Source organism: Bos grunniens, chromosome 19, assembly GCF_055505025.1.
Source record: "Bos grunniens cultivar Pamir isolate PY7600 chromosome 19, Bosgru_T2T1.0, whole genome shotgun sequence".
Classification (NCBI taxonomy): Eukaryota; Metazoa; Chordata; class Mammalia; order Artiodactyla; family Bovidae; genus Bos; species Bos grunniens.
Window position 1 is genome coordinate 16,382,160 of NC_141183.1, and position 23,763 is coordinate 16,405,922.

Here is a 23,763-nt window from a genome sequence, read left to right on the forward strand (position 1 = left end):
GACATATTCATATACTGAATTTTAAAGAATAAAACTTAGTTCTTACTTAAAAAGAGTAATAGTATATTATTATATATATATATATTAGGATATTATATTTTAAGTAACCTAGCACCATTTAGTTTGGGGCATTTTGTTTTAAGAGTCAAAAAAGGAAAACAGTGATGTTTTCTGAAATGTATTCCAGCATGTCAAAAATACTCAGAAAGTACTCAATCGAAGAAAACTGAGGAACAACTAGGGGAAGAGGGAGGGGAAGAACAGGAATCTAAAAGTGATTGAATGTTCTTCCCCAAAGAAAACCTTGTTTGATTAGGTTTATTTTTTAAGTGGCCATTTTGGGCAGTTTTGCTTCTTCATACGCTTCATTTCATCAGCACTTTTTCTTTAATTTTAAAAGACTTTTTGGCTGCTCTGAGTCTTTGTTGCTGTGCACAGGCTTTGTCTAGCTGTGCTGAGTAGGGGCTACTCTCTAGTTTTGGGGCTTCTCTGGTTGCAGAGCATGGACTCTAGAACGTGGGTTTAGTAGTTTTGATGCACAGGCTTATTAGCTGCCCAGCAGCATGTGGAATCTTCTGGGACCAGGGATCAAACCCATGCCCCCTGCATTGGCAGGCAGATCCTTAACCACTGGACCACCAGGGAAGTCCTCATCAGTATCTTTATGTCTTTCTGAAAAGAAAAACTTGTCAGCACTGAGTCGGAGCAGCACCACGCTTCCAATGCAGGGTAAGCAGGTTTGATCCCTGGTGAGGAACTAAGATCCCACATGCCTCATAGCATGGACAAAAGAAAAATGTAATACCTCATTTCATTCGGTAAAATAAAGGTAGTACTGTTTCTAAAAAAACAAGTTCAGAAACCTATGGTCTAAACAGATTACTGTTAAGTCATTTCTCATTCTCACACACTAGAAATCTATCGTTCTCCGCCCTTTTAACTTTTTGATTTTGTGCATTTCAGAGTAGAGACCAATTTCTCCATGGAGGTATTAAAAAACTGAGGAAAATAAAGGAAGAAAAAATTATAAATTAAAGAAACTGTCACAAGTCCTTGCCAACTAAGGAAACTTTCTGTGTGTCATGAAAGGACCCCCCCCCCCGCAACATCACGCCGGGCTCTAAGGCCATTTGCTACAGTTCACCAGGCAGAGCAGAGGTTCTCCTTATATTCTTACATCCTTCATATGTTCAAATTTCAACTAAACGTCGAAGGGACTAATGCACTATAAATAAGGAAACAAGAAACTGATCCATTTAGTCTTCTACTCTAAGGAGATATATATTTAGACTTTCAGTAATTATATCCTAGAAAATTAGAAAAGAGTATCATACAAGAGTACAGATACAGTTATTTCTGTGGATAGCTTTATATGAAATTTTTCCTACCATAAATTTCTTAATATCTATTTTGGGAGGTTAAAGAAATCAAGTAATGCCTATTAATGCTTAATAATGCAAAAGCAAAACAACCAGTTTACTTCTATTACTTTCAGAGAAAGGAGAGGAAAGGGGGTGCGAAATAGAACTCTAAATAAAACAATACAACAGCCTTTTATTTTCTTTGAATTTTTCTCTTTTTCACCCAAATACATGTTCTGATTCCAGATGGGGGTGGAAAGTCATCCCCATGAAGGAAAAAGCAAGCAGAAGATCTTACTATATGCAGGTAACAGCAGTATTTTCATATTTTATAATGTGACCACAACACTGAAATTACTCCTCTTCAGCTTCACACTGACTTTCTGAAGCACTCTCTAAAATCTGTTCAGCCCCTGACATGTCTCCCTAATCTCAGTTCAAGGGGGTTAATGCCATATTGCTAATTCACTATTATTTATAGCCTAAAATTCCTCTGTTATGATTTATTATCACTTAGCAAGCAAAATCTTTCCAAGAAAGGTGGAAATGCTGTAAGAATTTTCCCACAAGGATGAATGGAGGTCACAAAAATTTTGCACCACCCGCCCCTCCACCAGTGTGTCTATCAACTGGGAAATGGCTCCTGCCCAGATGGCTCCACAGGAGATGCTCAGGAGTCGTGATTCCTGCCTTGGTGAGGAAGCAAAGAATAGGAAGGCAGCGCTGGGAGCTGGAGCTGAACCTCTAAGAACTCAGACACGAAACTACCCGCTTCAGCTGCTCTGTGACTCCATCTGGCAGACAAATGGGAAAGGAGACCCCATCCACACGCACCAGGACTCAAACAGCTTGCCAAGTGTGTCAAGGAGGTCCTGGTGTCCATCCCTCACTGCTTCAAAAGGCTACAGTGAGCACAACCCCCATGGGCAGTCACCACAGTCTTCGACCCCTGAGTTCTCTTTAAACTCAGCCTGAAAGCTGGACATGGAGACGAGGCAAAGTCTGTATAAATCTCTGCAGAGGAACTATCTCCTCAAGGTTCACCAAGGTCCATCCCTTGTAGAGTCAGCTGGTTTAGAGTTGGCAGAGCACACAAGCTGCAGAACAGGCTCCGAGGATAGCCGAAGGACACTGTGAAAGAGATGCAGGTACTGTTCCTATACCCTAAGGTACTCTTTGAGTCTCAGTATGATGAGGACATTTCTCACCATCTTCCTAACTGGTCAGAACATGTGGCTGTCCTCTCCTCAGTGCTCCCTGGCAACTGCGGCCGCGTGCCATTTGTCCCTGCCTGTCGAGTGCCTGGAATGTACCTGTAGTAATGTAACTGCTCCTCAAAAGCATCTGGACTGCAGCCGCCTGTCACACACGGACACAGGCAGAGTGCCATGCACAGAGCACACAGCATCCTTTTTCCCACCTCTGCTAAGCGCTCTCTCTCCTAACGCCACAGGAACCTTCTCTCCTCCAGCACTGAGCACCTCTGCCAGCCTGCACAGAGCAGCAAGAGTTCCTGGGTCCCTGATGAACAGTAGCCATAAGGCAGGAGTTGCCTTGCTCCAAGCCTCAAGAATGGGTTAATGATGTAGAAATGTTTTATTTTTCTACTGAGATTTAGAAGCCACCTAAAAGGCTCTTCAAAGTCCACTCTTCTGCCTTTTTCCTTCCAGAGTACTATTTATAAGAGAAAGCAAAAGTGCTTTTATAGAATGGAGGTAGACTGCTTTCTAGCAAAAGGGGCTGTCTCTTCTTTCAGGGGTAGGATATGTCTAACACAGTACTTGTTACTACAAAAAGGAAACAATATTACGGCTAGTGGAGATTCTAACAGAAAAGTCTGAGTGGCCTCCAAAGCAAGTGAGCTATAACTTCAATGTTCTGAAGCTCAGGGCAGAGACAGGCAAGGGCTGATGTTAGTGGAAGAAAAACATTCCTACCTGCATGTGTAAAAACTGTTCATTCTAAAGAGTCACCCTCCCATCCTGCACCCCCAGTACAGATGAGGGCTGCCACAATGGCATCTAGAAAGGGGCAAGCACAGCAAGTGGGACACTGAGGACAAGAGCTCTGAGACGGGAAGCCTGTGACAGGGGAGGCGGGTCCAGCACTGAGGCCCACACTGAGGGCGCCAGCGCCGCATGGTCTCCTCCATGATGAGACTGAGGCAGCAGCAGAAGCCCCACCCCATGCTCCCCGGGGTCCCCAGGCCACTAAAGAACGCTCTCACATTTTCTACAGACAAGCAACAATGATTTATGAGGCTTTACTTATTTATTATAGCTACTTTTAGAGGCACAATGGAAGGGGAGGGTTAAACACATGGGCCTGGATTAAGGGAAGTCTGGATTTAAATACAGGCTCAGCCATTTTTTAGCTGTTACTCAATTCTGTAAGTATCAATTTCCTTATCAGTAAGATGGAAGATTTATTTACTCTCCAAGGACAGTTATGAGGATTAAATGAAACAACAGCAATGCATGTAAAGCTCTTAACACAGTGCTCAAACTACAGCTATTAATACTAAATTTTGAAAAATCAGATACTCTAGTATCACTTACTTGTGGTAATTCTCCTTTTTCTCATCTCTCCAGTTTTTATTTAACTGGTGAATTTTCACAGCTACGTATCTTTGTTCTGTTAGATCAAATGCCTATAAAGAAAAGGAATAAATTATACTGTGGATAATGCTAATAAAAATTACAGGCTACTGACCAGAAGCTTCTGTTTAACAGACCAACATTTTCAAAAGTCCAAAATGCGTTATTAAATAACAAGGGCAGTGGAGAGCACACTTCCTTCAGAGTTGTAATCATCTTTCTTGAAACTTGTGATGAGACAATCGAGAAGTCTCCAGACACACTGGCACCAAGGGGTTTAGAAAATAAAACCTAGCATATACAATAAACAGAAAGACAGTCCATGCCTTAACAGTCACTTCTAAACAACTCTCTTTCTGGATATCATCTACCCTATTTGGGACCTTTCTCACCTCTTGGCTCTTGTCCCTTAGCTGGTTCTGGGACTTGACATTCTTCAACAGTAATTCCTGCCACGTTTTTTTTTTTTTTTTTTCCTTTTTGTAAATATTTTTTAATAGGCTTTATTTTTAGAGCAGTTGTACGTTCAGAGGTCCTGCCACTTTTGAAATGCTAGGGTCATAGACTATCTGCTTTCTTAAGAAACAGGACACACCTCTTTGCTAAGTTTGTTTAATTGCACCCCTACATACTGGATAAATAAAAAGTAATTTTGGACCTCAACAATGTCAGAAGCTAGTCGCTTATGCAGCACCGTCCAAAAAAAGGGACATGCTTTCCCCAAAGGCCACCACTGTTGGCACAAGCTCCAGATCAGCTCAGTGGTGCTAGATTATGGGGTTAAAAAAAGATAACAGATTTTCAAGGACGCCTGGCGTACATCACAATTTGAAAAAGTAAGTAGCATTTTACAACAGATTTCCCCAAAACAATTTTTTGAGGAACTTTTTCAGAATGAATTTGGCTTTAATGTCCAAATTAAAAACTTACTGCTTCAGTTCCAATGCTATTACCACCTATCTGCCAGTTTCCACAAACATATGAATAGATGAAGACAACAGGCAGAGGACATACAGTCCATGAAGAGTGGTGATTACTCTACAGATCTTTTAAAAGACAAGCTACCTCTAGGAAAGCACAGGATACAAGAGAGGCCTGCTTATAAAAGAAACTTCTAACACATACCAAATTTAAACCAGTATTTTTAAAATACAAAAACCATTCAATTCAAACAGAATATCTTATTTCACAGAAATGGAAACTTTTGAACTCTTTTTCTTACAGAGTCTAAAGTCCACCTGTATGCATGTATCCATCATGGTTTTATAGGAGGGAACCATTTCAAGCCATTAAAAGCCAGATTAAACATCACCTAATTTGTAAGAGCACCAATGAACTACAAGTGTCATTTTTTCCTATTATCAAAACCTATTTCTGAGTTCAAGACACTGTGATTCACCAATGATCGAAGAAGGGCTACATGGAAGACAGCAAAAGAATACATTGATGTACATATTGTTGTAAGAAGCATTTAGACTTCAGAAGTGTTAAAATGTTTGAAGAACAGGAAAAAATATGAAGAAATCACTAACAAGTGAAGCACCAAAAACCAATTTTGATGATTTTAAAAAAGAAATAGTCCCACTTCTGGGTATACAGCCAGAAGAACTGAAAGCAAGATCGCAAAGAGGTATTTGCACAAGCGTACTCAAAGCAGCACTCTTCACAACAGATAAGAGAAGGAAGCAACACAAATGTCACCTGACAGATGATGAATGGATAAAGAAAATGAAGTATATATAAACAATCTCAGGGTTATCCAAGTTTAAAAAGAAGAAAATCTTGTCACATGCTCCAACATGGATAAACTTTGAGAACATTATGGTAAATGAAATAAGCCAGTCACAAAAAGACAAACACTGTGATTCCTCACATGAGCTACCAAAAAATAATCAAATTAATAAAAATATAAAGTAGAATTATGGTTACCGGCAGCTGGAGAAAGAAGGAAAAGGACAGCTGCTGATTAGTGAGTAGAGCTCCTGTTCTGCAAGATGAAAAAGTTCTGAAGATCTGTTTCAGAACAACATGAATATATGTAACACTACTGAACTGAGAAGACTCTTGAGAGCCCCATGGACAGCAAGGAATCCAAACTAGTCAATCCTAAAGGAAATCAACCCTGAATATTCACTGGAAGGACTGATGCTGAAGCTCTAATACTTTGGCCACCTGATGCAAAGAGCTGACTCATTGGAAAAGGCCCTGATGCTGGAAAAGACTGAAGGCAGGAGGAGAAGAGGACAACGAAGGATGAGATGGTTGGATGGCATCATCAACTCAATGGACATGAGTTTGAACAAATTCCCAGAGATAGTGAAGGAAAACGAAGCCTGGCATGCTGCAATCCATGGGGTCACAAAGAGCTGGACATGACTGCACGACTGAACAGCAACAACTGAACACTTATAAAAGGTTAAGTTAGTCATTTTACGCTATTTGTTTTTTATCACAATTTTTAAAATTACCCCAAATAAATAATAAACTAAGTATATGACCCAAGAATGAAAACTAAACAGAAGGAAGATTTGAAAGCAAAAGTCAATGAAAACAGAACAAATCAAATAGTAGATCTGATCAACAAAAATAAAAAGTTAATCTCCAGAGGAAAAAAGAAACACTAACTAACCTCTGGCCTATTAGTCAAAAGATACAAAAATAAACATTTCATAAGAGAAATAACTTATAAAGTATGGAAATCATGATGAAATAGGATGATTTTCCATGAAAAATGAATTATCAAAACTAACTTAAGAAAGGGAAGAAAGTCTGAATGGGTCAATATTTGTAAAAGAAACTGAAAAGGCTATTTTCCTCTAAAATGACAACTACCCAGCTGATTTTATGATTTAGCACTAACAACTTCCACGTAGCCAACATGTAATGCAAAACACTCCAGAACATGGGAAAAAAGAAGTTTCACAACTCCTGGAATAACTATGACATCAAAGCTAGACAATGCTGCCTGCACATAAAAAAACACTGTAAGCCAATACCACTTATGATCATAGATTAAAAATATGAGCAAAATACTAGAAAATCAAACCCAGCAGTACACTAGAAATATTATCATAATTCTGGAAATGGGAAGTGATGATACTTTCACGACACTGTACATGTAATGCCACTGTATACTTAAAAATGGTTAAAATGGTAGGTATCATGTATACATCACCACAATAAAAAAATTAACATTAAAAAAGAGAAAAAAGAAAAACTAATGTTTTTATCTGAAATAAGTATTTCACTCAAAAGATTTTCTATATAAAAATTCATATGGGCATAACATAAATCATTAACAGTACAGGCTACAACTTAGAAAAGAGGGAATTACTAGGGTCATACAGTAAAGACAAATTAATAAACTAATTGGGCATTTAAATGCCAGGTGCCAGAAACAGAGAAATTTAAGGAGGTTGTGGTTGGTGTATTTAAAACAGGCAGAATTTCTCATTCATGGAAAATCAACTGGAGGCCACAGTAGCCTGGACTTTGCTGCGCCAACTGAAGCACTCTAAGCCAGGACAATCCTTCAGCAAAACCAGTGTTACTAAACACTCTGACATGGAAGATGCCAACACTTTAAAAGCAAAAACCAGGTTTTCAAAGAATTAATTTTTTAGTACGTCTATTTTAAACATTATATATATACATATATATATATATAAATTTTATTAGAATAAAAGTAGCATTCATCTCTAACAAATACAGATGAGGCAGAAAGTACAAAACCAGAGTAAAAATCACCACTATTCCATTACCCAGAAATGGTGCTATTTTCTGTTTGTTTTTTTTTTTAATCTGTAATTACTCTTCAAACTTGATAAACAGGGTAAAATATTGACTCCTGCTTAGTCACAAGTTTACTAGAAGCAGTTCTCCCAAAGATAGTTGTTGTTTAGACTCTAAGTTGTGTCTGACTCTTTTGCGACCGCATGGACCATAGCCCACCTGTCCATGGGATCTCCCAAGCAAGAATACTGGAGTGGGTTGCCGTCTCCTTCTCCAAGGGATCATTTTGATACACAGGTTCTTAACAGTTTGGAATTTTGGCCAGTAGATATCAGTCACAATTCTATCGCTATTTTAAATGTTTTCTAAGTTTGTAATAACCGATAACTTAACTCTCAGTCTCTATACCCAGTTCCTCATACTTACCTTGTAAACTTCACTGAAACCTCCTCTACCCAAAAGATGTAACAACAAATATCTGTCATTTAGCGTTGGATGATCTTTAAATCTGTGGAAACAGAATATAAAACAACAACATTTTGAGGTCAAGTACTACACAATTTTCCTTGTTTGTGAAATTTCCAGAATGTCTGACGTGTTATACATACAATTACAGATGCTGCCAACAGTTTGGCAATCACCGCAATATAGCTAATTCTGAGCATAGGAAAAACTCTATGGTTCAAAGAGAAGGCGTTAACTATGATGAACAACATTAGCTGTGGAGTCGTGAGACCCAGGTGCCAGCTGCAGCACAGCCACAATTAGACTAGTGACCCCTGTTGACTTCCCTCTCTTTCTGCCCTGCCATAAAGGAGGGGGGTGCAGGGCTGTACACTGGACCAGGGATTTCCAAACTGCTACCAGGGTCCTGCAAACCCCTCAAGAACCACACGTCCCCTCCATCCAAAAACATACAATAAAAACCCAAGATAGTTTCCATGGCCTTAAAATCAGGTCTCATTATAAAGTGAGTCACATGCTCTACGTGCATTCATTTTCTCTCTTTACATCTTCATGATGTAACTGTTTTCCCCATATAGGATTCCATCTTGTATCATTTTCTAGCAATAAGATAAAGAAATGAGAGATTCTGGCAAAAATAACTTTTAGGTGTTTCTACCTAGTTCCTCATCAGCCCTACTAATAATCCTGAAAGTATTTTGATTTTGAGACAGTGGCACACCTGTGGAGAGAGGTGACATCACTGCATAGGATTTCACTGTGGAGTCAGAGCCACATCTCAACTCTTTGTTTGGCCACACTAGTCGCTAGACAAGTTAACTTAATTTCTCTAAGCCACTTTCCAGATCTATGTATTGAAGATGACCTACTGCAATGGGCTACTGTGACAACTAAACGACAGAACACAGGGGCACTTAGCACTCTGCCTGACACAGAGAGTGCACAGTAACGGTAGCTACTGTTGCTGCCACTTATAGAAAGCAAAGTCCATGGCTCACTCTGGCCAAACAAAAATATACAAGCTGTAGCTATGCCAAAACCTCCATGTTTCAGAATTAGAAAAATGTGGGGGGAATAAAAGGATTATCGTTAGAAGCCACTTGCCACTTACAATCTACTTTTCACAGTTTTAATTCCTTAAATGACTTACAAAGATGAGCATTTATCTACAATTAATGTACTGAACTTGAGTCTTTCTTAAAAATCTCAACACTTCAAAGACCTGTAAAGGTCATTCAGAAACTGAGTGTCATTTTCAACCCAACCATCTTTCCACACCACCCCACCGCCACCCTAATGCTTCCGCTTCAGTAAGGCTAGGAGGGTAAATCTGAGCACACAGTGTACCTAAACCATTGGCGACTGCAAAGTTACATTGCCTTAATGAGCTCTATGTGCGTAAAAGTGCTGTTTGTATAAACATATAGTTAATATATAACCCTAATATATTTATATGTATTTAAACCAATGAAAATCATAATTTTGTTCATAAAACGTATTATTACACCTACAACAGAGTTAAATACACCATGGAATGGTTTACCAAATTTACAATAAGCAAAAATATCATTCTGGACAATTCATGTCAGAAAGTATTCAGCAATCTCCAACCCAACATACCCCCAAGTTGCTTACTGTGAATTATCTTCATTATGTATCCTTTTTAGTTCCCTGATATGTAGATTTCTAACCCTTTCTAGCCTTTCCAGCTCTGCCTGGATCTCTGCTTCCTCCTAAAGTGAAAAGGAAAGAAACAGCTTAGAACACAGGAAACTTTACCTTTTTAGACTCTCATTTCAAAAACAAAAGCAGACATCCCTCTTAAGAAAAGCTGAGATGTTTTCCACTGAAAAAGATTTTTTTTAAGAACTGGAATTTTAATCTTAAATATGATCCCACAGCAAAATAATAAATAAAACTCAAACCATACAGAGAAGAACAGCAGGAAAAGTGAAAAGCTTCCACCCTCTCCATGGCCACTCCCCAGATACAATCACTGTTAAGTTCCTTGTATAAATTTCCAGAAATATTTTGTATGTATACATACAGGCATGCAATCTTTTTTTCTTTTTTTTAAAAACACAAATCAGGTTTTTAAATCAGGTTTTTAAAATCAGCTTCTCTAACTGGTTCTGTTCTATAACTGTGATTCTACTCAGTGCTTTTAAATTCCACTGATTTAACAAGATCTGAGAAGGGCAGGGAGAGATGATAAGCACACCTTAAGAGCAATCTATTAAATACTTATTGATCAACTTCCTGATAAGCAGCACCCATCAAAAAGCACACACTACTGAATTTAAGAGACGAGTGACCTATATCAAAGACACCTCTGTGAACACTGTCAACAACAAATTCCACGTGGGTGCCTCTGTGTTACAATACGGTTGGTGCGCCACCTCCTCTTCTCAGCCAGCTTAGGTGACAGACAAGAGCTGCTATGCATTTACAACAGCACAGTAACTTCACTTTCAGAACTGTCTGCTCTTACTTCATATTTATTTTTTACTAAAAAGATAATCACTTGTGGGGACCTATGAGGCATACAGAATGAAATATCGGTATATCATTGGTGGAAAAGGCACTCTCACTGGGGGCTTGGAGCTGACTTGCAAGTTGAAAGACATGAACTCCATTAGAATACAGGTGTGACCCAAAGTAACTATTAATGATTTCCACAGGTATGTGAAGCTATTATTGCCCAAATGACCAAACAACTTCAACACCAAATGTAAACTAAAAATTCCATTTCTTCAGACACATTTTCTCATTATACTTACCTTTTTAAGATGACCTAATCTGAGTTTGAAGATTTCTTCTTGTTCATGGTATTCTGCTAATGTTAACCTGGAAAATAATGACAGAAATTTCAGTAAATTATTTGAAATCATATTTAAAGAGACATGCCAAAGAATACTATACAGTATATTCACTTTAACTTAGTTAAAATGACCAAATGATAGATTATCTTGCAATTCTTTGACAAGAGAAAACTGTGATTTATCAGATGTGATGTATACAAAGGACTTCAAAGCTGGAAGTCTATTAAAAAAAGGTGAGAAAAATAAATGACCTCTATTTTTACATTACTTATGAGATGAGTTTGGTCATATACCTTATTCAGATGAAAATCCATTGGAAGAGGTAGCCAAATTATATGTCTAAAAGTTTTTTAAGGGGGATATTAATAAGCCAACATATTTGGTTATTTTTGATAACTCTTGGACTTTGATACAAGGAGAAGAACCTAGAGGACAGAGTCCAGGATCTGGAGTCTGAGGACTAGGGTTCACAATTCTGACCATGTGACCTTGGGCAAGAAACTTTAACCTCAATTTCCTAAAAACACAGCAAGCAATGATATCTATCTAAAAAAGCTGTTGTGACTACTACAATGAGAATATGAAAGGAATCTATACTTTGTGAAATCCTACTCAACACAGTTCTCAAAGGGCTGACTTCATGGGTGATCATTTCATGTTCTACCTACCCTGATCGCATCCTCATATCTCAAGAATGAGCATGTAAGAAGTGATAGCTTACTCCTCCATCTTCACCCTCTTCACATTCTAGAAGCACACACATATACTTCAAAATTTTAGATGTCACTGTTTAGATATATTCTAAATAGCAGGAGAAAGAAGAAACAACTATCCTATCAACCAGGAAGAGCTACAAAATAGAGTCGCTGAGGTCTGACTAAAAGAAGATAAAAATAGCAAGAAATACTCCCATCAGGGTTCACACACCTATCTTTCCATAGTTGCAGAAATACTTACATCTATTATCCCATATCATACCAGTAAAAAAGGGAGAAATGAAAAAAATCATAGCTTAGAATTCTCTCTACCTAAAACACGTTAAGTACCAGGAAAGGATAATAAAACCCATTCCAACACAAGAGGAATATTTTTGGCTTCTGGCCAAGGGAATGAGCCATGGATACTTAATTATTAAAGACTAGACCAAAGGCCTTCCAGCTTGGATTTTACTCAGGACTCCAGATGGCAACTGCTTACTTACACTCTACTGGCTTAGACCGAATTCTAATTATTATTCTATGGCAAAAAACAAAACAAAACATAACAACCTGTGCCCACTTTGCTATTTCTAAGCCAATGGTTTTATTCATTGGCATGAAATAATTTTCAAATAATACTGGAAGAAGAGTTCCTTCACAAAATAAATGTAGGAGTTATGAAAGAAGACAATAATCAGAGTAATGTATACAACTTTTGCCTGAAGAATTCTTCAAAACTGGGTTCCTACTTGAACATTTTTTAAAAATATTTTTATTTATTTATTTGGCTGCTCCGGGTCTTAGTTGCAGCATTTGGGATCTTTAGTTGTGGCATGAGAACTCTTAGCATGTGGGATCTAGTTCCCTGATCAGGGATCAAACCCAGGTCCCCTGCATTGGGAGCAGTCTTAGTCACTGGTTCAGCAGGAAAGTCTCCCACTTGGACTTTTTGAAAGGGGATATTGCTTAGAATCTAGTGAAGACATTTTCCAGACTTAATCACTGTGCATACCTTTATCATGATACTTAAAAGTGACTATTAGTTTATTCATCTGTTCATTTTCCCTAAATAAACTGTGAGTCCTAAGGCTGGGCTGTCTCCTTCAGCTTTGCACCCTGGTGTCCAGAACAGGGCCGAACCTATAATAAGCATTTAACACAGACTTACTAAATGAATGTCAAGGAAAAGGCTCCCCAAGACATCAGGTATGTATTGGGTGAGGACTGGTGTTAAGCCAGCTTTCTCACTGGAATGAAGAAAGATACATTTCTGGGATGTCATGAACTTTTAACAATGGTAATAAGTATTTTTATACTTGAAGTGGATTATGGGTTAATATGTTTTTGTGAACTAACATGAAAACACTAAAGGCAAAAGACATATTAGTCAATAAATTACATGGTATCATTAGCTCTCATTTGTAGCTACAATTAAACCCTACAATGACAGCTTTAAGAAATTTCTTTTTCCCTTGAAAAACCAATAAGGCCACTAGGGAAATACTGATTATAATACCAATGAATATTTCTATGAAAAATATGTTTTATATTTCAAACATTCAAACACCTAATTCAGAAACTGACATTATGGCTACCATCAATTCTATAGAGATTTTCTATACATTTATAGATCTCTTCTTCCCTTTTAATTGGAAAACCTCTTAAAGATAGTGGTGATGAGCATGAATAAGAAATTTTTAAAATAGGTAAGTAATTTGCTGGTTTTATTTCCCATGCTAATTCTAACTGTTCAGCAGTCCTGCCTACTTGGCAAACTACAACCTGTGGGCCATTCGGCTAGTAATCTGTTCTGGAAATAGCCACATCCATTCACTTACGTGCTGCCTATGAATGTTTTCAAGCTATAACAGCAGAGTTGAGTAGTGGCAACAGAGACTCTCTAGTGTGCAAAGCCTGAAGTGTTTACTATCTGGCCCAATGGAGAAAAAGTTTGCCACTGCCTGTCCTAGCGGAAGATTCTCTTAGTGGTCAAGAATTCAAAAGTCAATTAGGGAAATCTGATATGGGGAGGGACTGAAGAAAGAAGGCATCTGTACTCTGAATATTCTACTGCTCCTATTCATGGTAACTAAGGAATACTTGTTGACTAGCAGTGAAAAAGATGACTACACTGCAACTGAAGATACTGGCGTTTTCCTTAGGTTCTCAGAATAGAAAAAAATAAATAAACAAACAACAACTGGGAATGTCAAGACTTGGCTTACTGGGAAAATGTTCTTTTCCTAAAATAATACCTATTTTTTCTTAGGTTCCATCTAAATTCGTGAGTGGTAACTAGTGTTCTTCAGACTACTAAATAGCATTCTTCACTTGTGCGTTCTTCAGTCTGAAATAGAGCCAGATAATCCCCTTAAGGTGACACCAACATACCACAGCCTGGAAGCACGCACAAGCAGTTACATCATTTGAATACCTAATGACATCACATTTGTTTTAAGACTGGCCAAAGAGCATGACATCAAGTTTAATGACATTCTTTTTCTCCCTCTTATTCGAAACTTCTTATATAAGATTAGGACTAAGAAAATGAGTTAATTGTGTACAACTTTTATATGAGTTGAGCAAATCTATTAATGTAACTAAAAAGAAAGGTTAAGCTCTAGAAATCTCCACAATTTATCACTTCTTCCAGTGGCGCTCGACAGGAGGTTTGTATCTCAGGGGAGAATACAGTATCTTACTTCGCGTTAATAAAGAACATACGTTTCATTCTCAGCTCCATTGGTCTTGCTTTTCCGCTGTTTCTGCTCATTGGTTGCTGGAGGGGCCTGTCCCATGGCAGGAGGTTTCCGCTTCGCTAACATTTTTCGTTGTCTTTCTATCTCTTCCCTCTGTGAATTTATCCTTTCCTGTTGCCTAGAGATACAAAAGATGTTGCACAGAGGAAGGTCAAAACTGTTTGAACATGGCTAAGGAATAAACATAAATATTCTTGTCACCTGCATATTCGATAGACTTCAGAAAAATAAACCTAAGTAGAGATTTGATTTTAACTTCAGGTTTGAAGAACCAACTATCTGGTGATAGAGCTGTTTTTGGTAATGAATCTGTACTTTTAATATACTAATTACAATAATTCTCAGAGCAGAAAAGTGGGCAGGAAGAAAACAGTATCAAATTTCTATTGTGACCTAATTTTCCAACTCAAAAGGAAAAACTTTGATTGCTTTTTTTTCTTGACTGCTTTTTTTTTTTTCCTTATTGCTTTTTAACAGTTAAGAAAACAACTCCTGGTAATGAACCCATTAAATAACTGTTTATGTAAAAAAAAAAAAGGGTTCCAAGTGCCTTTTTATTTTTTAATTGGATTATAGTTTCTTCAAAATCTATCTAGAAAGATACCAAATTTGAGGAATGATAAACAAAGGAAAAAATGTTTTCCTTCTGAATCTATCATTTATTCTAATCAAGTGAGCCATTACCACTCCCAAGTCATTCCCAAACACTAATATGGTAGAAACCCAAACTAAGTTTTTTAAGAACAAGGATGAGCATTTAGAGAAAGCAAAAAGAAGCCTTTCAACAAGTAAAAACTCCTCAGAAAATGGTACACAAAATGAATGAATAAAAGACATATGAAAGACTCAGGATACTTAACACCATTTCTATTACAGCATTTCCTGCTGCTGCTGCGTCACTTCAGTCGTGTCCGACTCTGTGCGACCCCACAGACGGCAGCCCACCAGGCTCCCCCACCCCTGGGAATCTCCAGGCAAGAACACTGGAGTGAGTTGCCATTTCCTTCTCCAATGCATGAAAGTGAAAAGTGAAAGTGAAGTCGCTCAGTCATACCCGACTCTTCGAGACCCATGGACTGCAGCCTACCCAGGCTCCTCCATCCATGGGATTTTCCAGGCCAGAGTACTGGAGTGTGGTGCCATTCCCTTCTCCAGAGTATTTCCTAATAATGTCTAATTTTTTAAAAATAAACTAGCTTATAAACGAAAAGTCAATACAAATATCAATGTAAGTATTTCACTTTCTCTCATGAATCCTGCTACCTGACAGATACTAAGGTTTCTAGACCAGGTATATAAAAGCATACCAAGATTTGGGATTAACCACTTAAGAGACTAAAATCTTTAAATCACTCATCATAGTTGACAAGTCAGATGCTGGCTCCTGTCCTCTTCTCTTTCTACCATGCTTTTAGCCCCCCATCTCCCTTTCTTGATCCAAATTTCACTTTTGCAGAATGACAGAATCTAATTTTTTAAACCTATATTCTCAAATGATGTCTACTTGACCCTCTTCTCTGAACGCTAGTTGTCAGTTTCTACACTATTTCCAGATTCAGGATACCTTTCTTAAAAGAACGGCAACCAGAAAAACAAGACTATACCCCAGAGCAGACCCCCATAATACAACTTATGCTGCCACATCGAAAAGGGCAACACTGTAAGTAAGCAAGGTTAACCTCATCACAGTACTGCAAAGAAATACCAGTTCTTTGATAATACCATTTTCTTGGCTTCAAGATAAGCTGACTTACAGATTAGATGTCAATTTATTTACTTTTTTTAAACTTTATTTTAGTTGGAGGCTAATTACTTTATAATATTGTAGTGTTCTTTGCCATACATTGATATGAATCAGCCATTGATTTACATGTGTTCCCCATCCTGAACCCCCCTCCCACCTTCCTCCCCATCCCATCCCTCTGAGTCATCCCAGTGCTCCAGCCCTGAGCACCCTGTCTCGTGCATCAAACCTGGACTGGCGATCTGTTTCACATATGATAATATAAATGTTTCAGTGCTATTCTCTCAGATCATCCCATCCTCACCTTCTCCCACAGAGTCCAAAAGACTGTTCTATACATCTGTGTCTCTACATGTGCTGTCTCACACATAGGGTTATCATTATCATCTTTCTAAATTCCATATATATGTGTTAGTATACTGCATTGGTGTTTTTCTTTCTGGCTTCCTTCACTCTGTATAATAGGCTCCAGTTTCATCCAGCTCATTAGAACTGATTCAAATGTATTCTTTTTAATGGCTGAGTAATATTCCATTGTGTATATGTACCACAGCTTTCTTATCCATTCGTCTGCTGATGGACATCTAATGGGACAGTAGAAATTTTAATTCAAGCATTGTCTGCTTGTCTAAAAAAATCTTTTAACTATTAGAGATATACCTTTCCCTCCAAAAATGTATGTTTATGAATAATTCATGGCTTGAAAGATTTCTGGATTAGACACAGAATCCTTAGGTAAAAATCACAATTTCCTTCTCACTCAATGAATGTCCTTGAGGAAAACATGTATCTTCTCTGAATATGAGTTTCCCAGTCAAAACAATTGGTAAAATATCTTTAAGCTCATTTGCACCCCTTCAGGAGCCATGAGTTCAAAGCACTCTGAACTCTCTGAAGGTAACCATACAATATATAGTTTAATTATAGTCCATAGTGTACCAGAGGAGTACTACAACATTTCATCTACTGGAGACTAACTGCTTTGGAAGGTTACGTTAACAGTTACCCTTATTAAATATAAATAAAACTTATTTGCTATTGTTTTCAGGGAGAATCTGCACATTTGATTTCCAAATTCACAAAGAAAGGAGCCCCATCGCCATTATATACAAATCATAAACAAAGGGTACTCTGGTGCCAAAACACCATGAGACTATCTTCAACTGTACATTCTGAGAATAAGAGAGCTTGATTGCACATGAAAATTGATATAACAAAGATCAACTCTTGTATGTAATATGCATTCTTACATTAATTCTTGATGTTGAAACTGTTCATTTATACTTATAAAAGTCACCTAAAGTAGTCTATTAGTGACATTTCATTTAGGTTTGTTTTGGGAAAATAAAGTCTGATTATGTCAAACTGTAACTTCTCTTAGAACAAGAACTGTGTCTTATTAACCCTTATATGTCCAACACATATGACAGTGGTGTTTTTTTTTAATTGAAGAATAACTGCTTCACAGAATTTTGTTTTCTGTCAAACCTCAACATGAAATCAGCCATAGGTACATATATCCCCTCCATTTTGAGCCTCTCCCCCATCTCCTGCCCCATCCCACTACTCTGGATTGATACAGAGCCCCTGTAGTTGCCTGAGCCATGCAGCAAATTCCCATTGGCTATCTAATTTACATATGGTGATGTAAGTTTCCATGTTACTCTTCCCATATATTTCACCCTCTCCTCATGTCTGTAAGTCTATTCTCCATGTCTGTTTCTCCACTGCTTGCTTCCCTGAACATAAATTCTTCAGTATGATTTTTCTATATTCCGTATATATGTGTTAGAATACGATATTTACCTTTCTCTGACTTACTTCACTCTGATAATAGGTTCTAGGTTCATCCACCTTATCAGAAATGACTCAAAGGCATTCCTTTCTATGGGTGAGTAATATTCCATTGTGTGTATGTACCACAACTTCTTTACCCATTGCTCTACTGATGGACTTCTAAGTTGCTTCATATTCTAGCTATTGTAAACAGTGCTGCAGTGAACAATGGGATACATGTGTCTTTTTCAATTTTGGTTTCCTCAGGGTATATGCCTAGGAGTGGGACTGCTGGGTCATATGGTGGTTTTATTCCAAGTTTATTAAGGAATCTCCACACCGTCTTCCATAGTGGCTGTATCAATTTATATTCCTACTAACAGTGCAAAAATGTTCCCTTTTCTCCATACCCTCTCCAGAATTTATTGTTTGGTGACTTTTTGATGATGGCCATTCTGACTGGTGTGAGGTGATATCTCATTGTAGTTTTGATTTGCATTTCTCAAATGAGTGATGTTGAGAATCTTTTCATGTGTTTGTTCAGTTCAGTCGCTCAGTTTTGTCCGACTCTTTGCAACCCCATGAATTGCAGCATGCCAGGCCTCCCTGTCCATCACCATCTCCCGGAGTTCACTCAGACTCATGTCCATTGAGTCAGTGATGCCATCCAGCCATCTCATCCTCTGTCGTCCTCTTCTCCTCCTGCCCCCAATCCCTCCCAGCATCAGAGTCTTTTCCAATGAGTCAACTCTTCGCATGAGGTGGCCAAAGTACTGGAGTTTCAGCTTTAGCATCATTCCTTCCAAAGAAATCCCAGGGCTGGTCTCCTTCAGAATGGACTGGTTGGATCTTCTTGCAGTCCAAGGGACTCTCAAGAGTCTTCTCCAACACCACAGTTCAAAAGCATCAGTTCTTCGGCACTCAGCTTTCTTCACAGTCCAACTCTCACATCCATACATGACCACTGGAAAAACCGTAGCCTTGACTAGACGGACCTTTGTTGGCAAAGCAAGGTCTCTGCTTTTCAATATGCTATCTGTGTTTGTTAGTCATCTGTATATATTCTTTGGAGAAAAGTTTGTTCAGTTGTTTCTTCTGCTTTTTGATTGGGTTGTTTGTTTTTCTGGCTTTGAGTTGTATGAGCTGCTTATATATTTTGGAAATTAATCCTTTGTCAGTTGTTTCATTTGCTATTATTTTCTCCCATTCTGAGGGTTGTCTTTTTACCTAGCTTATAGTTTTCTTTGCTGTACAAAAGCTTTTAAGTTTAATCAGGTCCCACTTGTTTACTTTTGTTTTTATTTCCATTACTCTAGGAGGTGGGTCATAGAGGATCTTGCTTAGATTTATGTCATTGAATGTTCTGCCTTTGTTTTCCTCTAAGAGTTTTATAGTTTCTGGTCTTACATTTAGGTCTCTGATCGATTTTGAGTTTATATTTGTGTATGATGTTAGGAAGTATTCTAATTTCATTCTTTTCCATGTAGCTGTCCAGTTTTCCCAGCACCATTTATTGAAGGGGATGTCTTTGTTCCATTGTATATTCTTGCCTCCTTTGTCAAAAATAAGGTACCCATAGGTGCATGGGTTTACTTCTGGGGTTTCTATCTTGCTCCATTAGTCTATAGTTCTGTTTTTGTGCCAGTACCATACTGTCTTAATGACTATAGGTTTGTAGTATACTCTGAAGTCAGGAAGGTTGATTCCTCCAGCTCCATTCTTCTTTCTCAAGACTGCTTTGGCTATTTGGGCTCTTTTGTGCTTCCACATGAATTGTGAAATTTTTTGTTCCAGTTCTGTGAAAAATGCCATTGGTAATTTGATAGGGATCACATAGAATCTGTAGATTGCATTTGGTAGTATAGTAATTTTCACAATGTTGATAATTGCTACCCTGGATCATGGAATATCTCTCCATCTGTTTATGTTGTCTTTGATTTCATTAGTGTCGTATAATTTTCTGTGTACAGTTCTTTTATCTCCTTCAGATCAGATCAGTCGCTCAGTCGTGTCCGACTCTTTGCAACCCCATGAATCGCAGCACGCCAGGCCTCCCTGTGCATCACCAACTCCCGAAGTTCTCTGAGACTCACGTCCATCGAGTCAGTGATGCCATCCAGCCATCTCATCCTCTGTCATCCTGTTCTCCTCCTGCCCCCAATCCCACCCAGCATCAGAGTCTTTTCCAATGAGTCAACTCTTCGCATGAGGTGGCCAAAGTACTGGAGTTTCAGCTTTTACATCATTCCTTCCAAAGAAATCCCAGGGCTGATCTCCTTCAGAATGGACTGGTTGGATCTCCTTGCAGTCCAAGGGACTCTCAAGAGTCTTCTCCAACACCACAGTTCAAAACCATCGATTCTTCGGCACTCAGCCTTCTTCACAGTCCAACTCTCACATCCATACATGACCACAGGAAAAACCATAGCCTTGACTAGACGAACCTTTGTTGGCAAAGTAATGTCTCTGCTTTTGAATATGCTATCTAGCTTGGTCATAACTTTCCTTCCAAGGAGTAAGCGTCTTTGAATTTCATGGCTGCAGTCACCATCTGTAGTGATTTTGGAGCCCAGAAAAATAAAGTCAGCCACTGTTTCCACTGTTTCCCCATCTATTTCCCATGAAGTGGTGGGACCGGATGCCATGATCTTCGTTTTCTGAATGTTGAGTTTTAAGCCAACTTTTTCACTCTCCATGTTCACTTTCATCAAGAGGCTTTTTAATTCCTCTTCACTTTCTGCCATAACGGTGGTTTCATCTGCATATCTGAGGTTATTGGTATTTCTCCCGGCAATCTTGATTCCAGCTTGTGTTTCTTCCAGTCCAGCGTTTCTCATGATGTACTCTGCATACAAGTTAAATAAGCAGGGTGACAATATACAGCCTTGACGAACTCCTTTTCCTATTTGGAACCAGTCTGTTGTTCCATGTCCAGTTCTAACTGTTGCTTCCTGACCTGCATACAAATTTCTCAAGAGGCAGATCAGGTGGTCTGGTATTCCCATCTCTTTCAGAATTTTCCACAGTTTATTGTGATCCACACAGTCAAAGGCTTTGGCATAGTCAATAAAGCAGAAATAGATGTTTTTCTGGAACTCTCTTGCTTTTTTGATGATCCAGCGGATGTTGGCAATTTGATCTCTGGTTCCTCTGCCTTTTCTAAAACCAGCTTGAACATCAGGAAGTTCACGGTTCACATATTGCTGAAGCCTGGCTTGGAGAATTTTGAGCATTACTTTACTAGCATGTGAGATGAGTGCAATTGTGCAGTAGTTTGAGCATTCTTTGGCATTGCCTTTCTTTGGGATTGGAATGAAAACTGACCTTTTCCAGTCCTGTGGCCACTGCTGAGTGTTCCAAATTTGCTGGCATATTGAGTGCAGCACTTTCAGAGCATCATCTTTCAGGATTTGAAATAGCTCAACTGGAATTCCATCACCTCCACTAGCTTTGTTCATAGTATGCTTTCTAAGGCCCACTTGACTTCACATTCCAGGATGTCTGGCTCTAGGTCAGTGATCACACCGTCTCCTTAGGTAAGTTTATTCCTAGATACTTAATTCTTTTTGTTGCAGTGGTGAAGGGATTGATTCCTTAATTTCTCTTTCTGATTTTTCATTGTTAGTATATAGAAATACAAGTGATTTCTGTGTATTGATGTTGTATCCTGCAACTTTGCCAAATTCACTGATTAGCTCTAGTAATTTTCTGATACGATCTTTAGGGTTTTCTACATACAGTATCATGTCATCTACAAACGATGAGAGCTTTACTTCTTCTTTTCCAACCTGGGTTCCTTTTATTTCTTTTTCTTCTCTGACTGCTGTATCTAGGACTTTCAGAACTATGTGAATAATAGTGGTGAAAATGGGTACCCCTGTCTTGTTCCTGATCTTAGGGGGAATGCTTTCAGTTTTTCACCATTGATAATAATGTTTGCTCTAGGTTTATCATATATGGCCTTTACTACGTTGAGGTAGGTTCCTTCTATGCCCATTCTTTGAAAAGCTTTGATCATTAATGGGTGCTGAATTTTGTCAAAGGCTTTTTCTGCATCAATTGAGACGATCATATGGTTTTTATCTTTCAATTTTTTAATATGGTGTATCACACTGATTGACTTGCATATATTGAAGAATCCTTGCATCCCTGGAATAAAGCCAACTTGGTCCCAGTGTATGAGCTGTGTGATGTGCTGAATTCTGTTTGCTAGAATTTTGTTGAGGACTTTTACATCTATGTTCATCAATGATATTGGCTTATAGTTTTCTTTTTTGTGTGTTGTCTTTGTCTGGTTTTGGTATCAGGGTGATAGTAGCCTCACAGAATGAGTTTGGAAGTGTTCCTTCCTCTGTAATTTTTTGAAAGAGTTTTAGAAGGATAGGCATTAGCTATTCTCTAAATGCTTGATATAATTCTCCTGTGAAGCCATCTGGTCCTGGGCTTTTGTGTTTGGGGAAATTTTTGATCCCAGCTTCAATTTCAGTGCTTGTAATTGGGTTGTTCATAAATTCTATTTCTTCCTGGTTCAGTCTTGGAAGATTGAACTTTTCTAAGAATCTGTCCATTTCTTCCAGGTTATCCATTTTATTTCCATATAGTTGTTCAAATAGTCTCTTATAATCCTTTGTATTTCTGCATTGTCTGTTGTAACTTCTCCTTTTTCATTTCTAATTTTGTTGATTTGATTCTTCTCTCTTTTTGTCTTGATGAGTCTGGCTAAAGGCCTGTCAATTTTATCTTCTCAAAGAACCACCTATTAGTTTTATTCATCTTTACTATTGTTCCTTTCATTTCTTTTTCATTTATTTCTGCTTGGATCTTTATGATTTATTTTCTTCTACTAATTATGTTTTTTTTTTTGTTGTTGTTGTTCTTTTTCCAGTTATTTTAGGTGTAAAGTTAGGTTGTCTATTTGATGTTTTCCTTGTTTCTTGAAGTAGGATTGTGTTGCTATAAACTTCCCTCTTAGAACTGCTTTTCCTGTGTCCCGTAGGTTTTGAGTTGTTGTAGTTTTATTGTCATTTGTTTCTAGATTTTTTTTATTTCCCTTTTGACTTCTTCAGTAACCTGTTGGCTATTTAGAAATGTGTTGTTTAATCTCCATGTATTTCTGTTTCTTAAAGCATTTTTCTTGTAACTGATATCTAATCTCATAGCGCTGTGGTTGGAGAAGATACTTGATACGATTTCAATTTTCTTAAATTTACTGAGATTTGATTTGTGACCCACGATGTGGTCTATCCTGGAGAATGTTTCATGTGCACTTGAGAAGAAGGTGTATTCTTCTGCATTTGGATGGAATATCCTGAAGATATCAATGAGATCCATCTCATCTAATGTATCATTTAAGACTTGTGTTTCCTTATTAATTTTGTTTTAATGATCTGTCCATTGGTGTAAGTGGGTTGTTAAAGTTTCCTACTATTATTGTGTTACCGTCAATTTCTCCTTTTATGTCTGTTAGTGTTTGTCTTATGTACTGAGGTGCTCCTGTGTTGGGTGCATAGAGATTTACAATTGTTATGTCTTCCTCTTGGATTGATTCCTTGATCATGATGTAGTGTCCTTCTTTATCTCTTGTAATCTTCTTTATTTTAAGGTCTATTTTGTCTGATATGAGGATTGCTACTCCAGCTTTCTTTTGCTTCCCATTTGCATGGAATATATTTTTCCATCCTCTCAGTCTCTCTGTGTCTTTAGACACGTATACGGGGTTTCTTGTAGACAGCATATATATGGGTCTTGTTTTTGTATCCATAGAGCCAGTCTGTGTCTTTTGGTTGGAGCATTTAATCCATTTACATTT

General features: G+C 38.1%; 1 protein-coding gene across 33 annotated transcripts in view; it reads right to left on the bottom strand.

Moving 5' to 3' along the window:
- The window catches only part of TLK2 (tousled like kinase 2), a 131,848-nt gene that overhangs the window by 14,975 nt on the left and 93,110 nt on the right, over window positions 1-23,763 (bottom strand). For all 33 annotated transcript variants that reach the window (XM_086357101.1, XM_086357092.1, XM_086357102.1 and 30 more), the window contains 5 exons: window positions 14,400-14,552; window positions 10,936-11,002; window positions 9,791-9,888; window positions 8,117-8,198; window positions 3,920-4,011 (listed from right to left, as the gene is read on the bottom strand). In XM_086357101.1, the coding sequence (XP_086213227.1) occupies window positions 3,920-4,011; window positions 8,117-8,198; window positions 9,791-9,888; window positions 10,936-11,002; window positions 14,400-14,552 (492 nt within the window). The remainder of the gene's footprint in view (window positions 1-3,919; window positions 4,012-8,116; window positions 8,199-9,790; window positions 9,889-10,935; window positions 11,003-14,399; window positions 14,553-23,763) is intronic.